The 4,025-nt window shown below is 41.5% G+C and overlaps 1 protein-coding gene across 1 annotated transcript in view; it reads right to left on the bottom strand.

Moving 5' to 3' along the window:
• The window catches only part of LOC118332801 (multiple epidermal growth factor-like domains protein 10), a 10,680-nt gene that overhangs the window by 3,542 nt on the left and 3,113 nt on the right, over positions 1 to 4,025 (bottom strand). The window contains exons 4-9 of the mRNA XM_035668230.1: positions 3,313 to 3,447; positions 2,719 to 2,847; positions 2,506 to 2,634; positions 2,234 to 2,362; positions 990 to 1,118; positions 157 to 384 (exon numbers count right to left, since the gene is read on the bottom strand). Of these exons, the coding sequence (XP_035524123.1) occupies positions 157 to 384; positions 990 to 1,118; positions 2,234 to 2,362; positions 2,506 to 2,634; positions 2,719 to 2,847; positions 3,313 to 3,447 (879 nt within the window). The remainder of the gene's footprint in view (positions 1 to 156; positions 385 to 989; positions 1,119 to 2,233; positions 2,363 to 2,505; positions 2,635 to 2,718; positions 2,848 to 3,312; positions 3,448 to 4,025) is intronic.

Consider the following 4,025-nt stretch of genomic DNA (forward strand, 5'->3'; position numbering starts at 1 on the left):
ACACACTGGACCTTTAACTGAAAAATCAACAATCAAAGAAATACAAGACACATTTTACAGGAACCAGCTTACAGCCCGACATGAGGAAGACCTGCCTGACATGCCTGGGGTGGCACATGTCACTTAGCTGGTTGCAGTTTGAAGCCTGAGATGTACCTGCGATGGTGTAATCAGCAGTGACCCTCAGAGCAGGAGTGTAGGTCACAGCCGGCATTGTGGGTTCTTTGCCCTTCTGCTTTTTCCTGTAGATGATAAAGAGGAGGAGGAGAAAGAGCACCAGCAGCACCAGGACGATGATTCCCGCGATGGCTCCAATTTGATATGTGTCCACCTGCATGGCTGCACTGGTCAGACTGTTGAGGCTGCCCACCACCACTGCACCGGCTGCAGAGAGAGGGCAGAGGCCTTATAAAGTTTGTTGTTCTAAATGAACATTTAGTCAGTTCAAAAAAAAAAAAAAAACTTTCAAAAAGACATGGCTGTCAGTAATCAAAGTACCAAGGGGATTCCAGTTTAGTAGCCGGACAACTTTGTCTTTATTGATAGTGCAAAATCTATTGATTCAATTTATACTAGGGCTGTAAAATTACTCGATATATTATTGAAATTCCGATATGGCCAAGTGCAATATCCAAATCGCAGAGGTTGCAATTTGTTTGATAAAGGTAAAATGTGACAAACCGCATTATAATGAAATGCTGTATTGTTGCAGAAATGCCCTGGCCTACAAACCTTGTTCTCTAGATGTAAGAAGACATGTTTGCCCCAACAAAAAAAAAAGAATTATTTTTTCAGTTAAAAGTTCATTTGTAATGCAAAAATGACAGTTTCAATTAATCATATTAATCTTGAATCATATTAGATTAGATTAAACTTTATTGTCATTGCACAAAGTACAAGTTGCAATTTGCAATATCTGTCAAAGTAATCACAATATGATATTTTAACCATATCATGCAGCCCTAATTTACACTGAGGCTTGTCCTCACCTTGGTCACAGCGAGCCCCTTTCCAGCCTGGGTTGCAGTAACATGTACCAGTCATGTGATCACATGTGGAGTTATTTAGACAGTCACACACCTGACGGCAGCCATAACCATACGAACCAGGAGGACACTCTGGAAATATGTAAAAAGTCATTTAAGTCAACTATAACACACTGTACATAAGGTTTCAAATGTATGTGAGCCTGCTTTAGCTTCAGTGTCTTAAATGCTCTGATTATTTGAAGCTTTTGAAACATGTATTTGTATGGGAGTACTTGACTTTCTGAAGTTGAAGCAAATTTAAACAGCAGCTGGAGAATCATTTGAACTACAAATGGTAGTGATAGGTAGCGAGTGTGGTAACACAGATTAAAAAAAGAATAAAAAAATAAAATAATAAAGAGTTAAATAAGTGTGCATCACTGAAGTAAGCATACTCATTGATTGTCCATGTTTAGAGTGTACAACAGGGAAGTGTCAACTAAGCATTAAGGCCCTGTTTACACATTGTAGTAACATGTGTCTTGGGTGATCCGATCACAAGTGAACAGCTTAAAGTAAAGGCATGAATACACCCAAGATGCATGGGGATCTGATGTGTGTGGCTTCGACCACATTTGGACATTTGTGTCCGGGGCACACTGAAGGACTGCCTACTTAAATGACGTCCTGTAAGCACACACCAAACACACACTGATTCCACACTGATTTCCATTTGGTTCACTGTAATGTATAATAAGCGTTTGGGCTCTCTTACCTGCCAATATAAGCAGCAGATCTTTGTGAACACACTGTCTAAGAACCGCAAAATCCCCAGATTGCATTAAAAAATGTAAAACATTGTTGAGCGAGGAGAGACTTTATCACCTTTGTGAAACACTGTCTATGACAAATTCTTAATTATGTGGGTGTTCTTGTAAATTCAGCAAATGTTATACATGAAGTTTTTTCCTTCTATGTGTAAAAACAGTGTCCCAGCATGTTGGCTGGAGCGCAGCAGGAGAGACGCTCTGTGGTGTGAGCAGGACACACACTTTTACTCTCTCTGGCATTAATAGTTTTTATGCATCATCTGTGATGTGAAAACATCAGATTTCAGAGAAAGTAACAGTGTGTTTCCTGCTTCAGTTCAGTTATAAAATCCCACAATGCACCACAGAGGTGTACGTACAAGGTAAGTAAGAAAAAGTAAGAAAGGATGAAACAAGGAATAAAAAGAAGACAGGACGTCAGACGGCGTGACATACTTTGTTCACAGTGTAGTCCCATGAAGCCGGTGCGACAGGTACACTGTCCAGAGATGTGGTCACAGTCTGCTCCGTTCCTACACTGGCAGGTCTGAGAACAGTCCTTCCCATAGAAACCTAATGGACAACCTGCAAGGGAGTCATTAAACGTCAACCAGCTGTAAACCTGCTTCCACTGTCATTTACTACATGTGACAGAAACTCACTGTCAAAGGGGTAAACTGCTCTTGTGTGTGTGTGTGTGTGTGTGTGTGTGTGTGTTTGTGACTGACGTTGTGTACAGTAGAGGCCGGTCCACCCTGGGGTGCACTTGCATTCTCCATCGTAAGCGCTGCAGTAGGCTCCGTTGTGACAGTTACATGTGTGGATGCAGTTGGGTCCCCACTGACCAGGTGGACAAGCTGCAACACAGTGACAACAACATGTTAGTGTGTGTAACCTTTATATCTTTGTGTCTTATTTATCATTCTATTGAGTGAACGCACGCTGGGAGCAGTCGCTGCCGATCCATCCTGGATAACACTGGCAGGAGCCGTCAATGGGGTTGCAAGTGCCGTTGTTGGTGCAGCTGCAGCTCCAGGCGCAGTTCTTCCCAAAGCGACCACTGGGACACACTGCACACAAGAATCATATTCCATCATGTTCTTCAACTGTATTTTAGCTGCCATCTCAGATACCATCCATGGAGTTACTGGCTTTGAAATCTTGGAATCTAGGTTGCTGATCACTGCGACATTCTTATGACACATAAATGGTCAGTATTGTTCTCATGTATTAATCTATGGAACTTTGTTGAGTAGTGTGATACATCTTATGACCTAATGTTGTGACCGGTTGAGTCATTTACAGCTTATAATTTCCTGCATTGAAATGTAAAATGTGAAATGTCTTCAGGCACCGATGCTTCCCAAAAAGCTCAGATTTTTTTATGGAGAAGTTCTTAGTGTCATAACTCAAAGAATTCTCAGGGTACAGGACATCTAGGACTAATAGCAAGAGGAAGTTGGGACCAGTATCAGACCTACAAAGCCCGAAGCCTTTCTAACACACTGGAAGCAATGTGGTGCAGGGTAACTCACCCTCATTGCACAGTGCCCCTTTGAAGCCCGGCAGACAGTCGCACTGTCCCGTGACGTGGTGACAGGGTCCATTACTGTGAACACAATGCGGGCAGGTCTGACTGCAGCGGTGACCAAAGTAACCTGGAGAGCAGACTGCAAAAAAACCAGGAGAAATATAGAGATGAGTTCATCAGGCTGCATGAAGTTGAACTTCTTCCACACATTACCACTGTAGTAGGCTCAGTTTTAAAGCTAGTGAAAATACTGGTACCATATGAAACTAGAAGATCTAGCTTGTCAAGAAGGGGGCTAAATAATGCTCCCAAGTGAAACTCCCACCCTCGGTTTCATTATTCAATAGATTTGAAATCCTGTTCAACTAATAATCCAATGACAACTGCAGGGGATCAAACTGCTGGTCCGGGGGCCATTTCCGGCCCTCCACCCCCCTTCCTCCAGCCTGTGACCTGATTTCGAAAGTATAATATAATTTGACATGCAAGATTATTATTTTTTTCTAGTCGTTTCATTAAATTGAAACAACGATTAAATTTAAACTACAATTTATATTAATACAATTAAAGTAAAAAAATTGTGTGTGTGAATTTGCTGTATTTGGTGCAAAATAATGGCAAAGGTCAGGCGATTTTTATGAAAATAACTTTGTTATATTTGCTGAAACTTTCACTATATCCTGACAGTAGTACATGAGACACAATCTGTGAAAAAAA

The sequence above is a fragment of the Morone saxatilis genome, unplaced genomic scaffold (assembly GCF_004916995.1).
Source record: "Morone saxatilis isolate NCDOM2014 unplaced genomic scaffold, NCSU_SB_2.0 Contig21, whole genome shotgun sequence".
Taxonomy (NCBI): Eukaryota; Metazoa; Chordata; class Actinopteri; family Moronidae; genus Morone; species Morone saxatilis.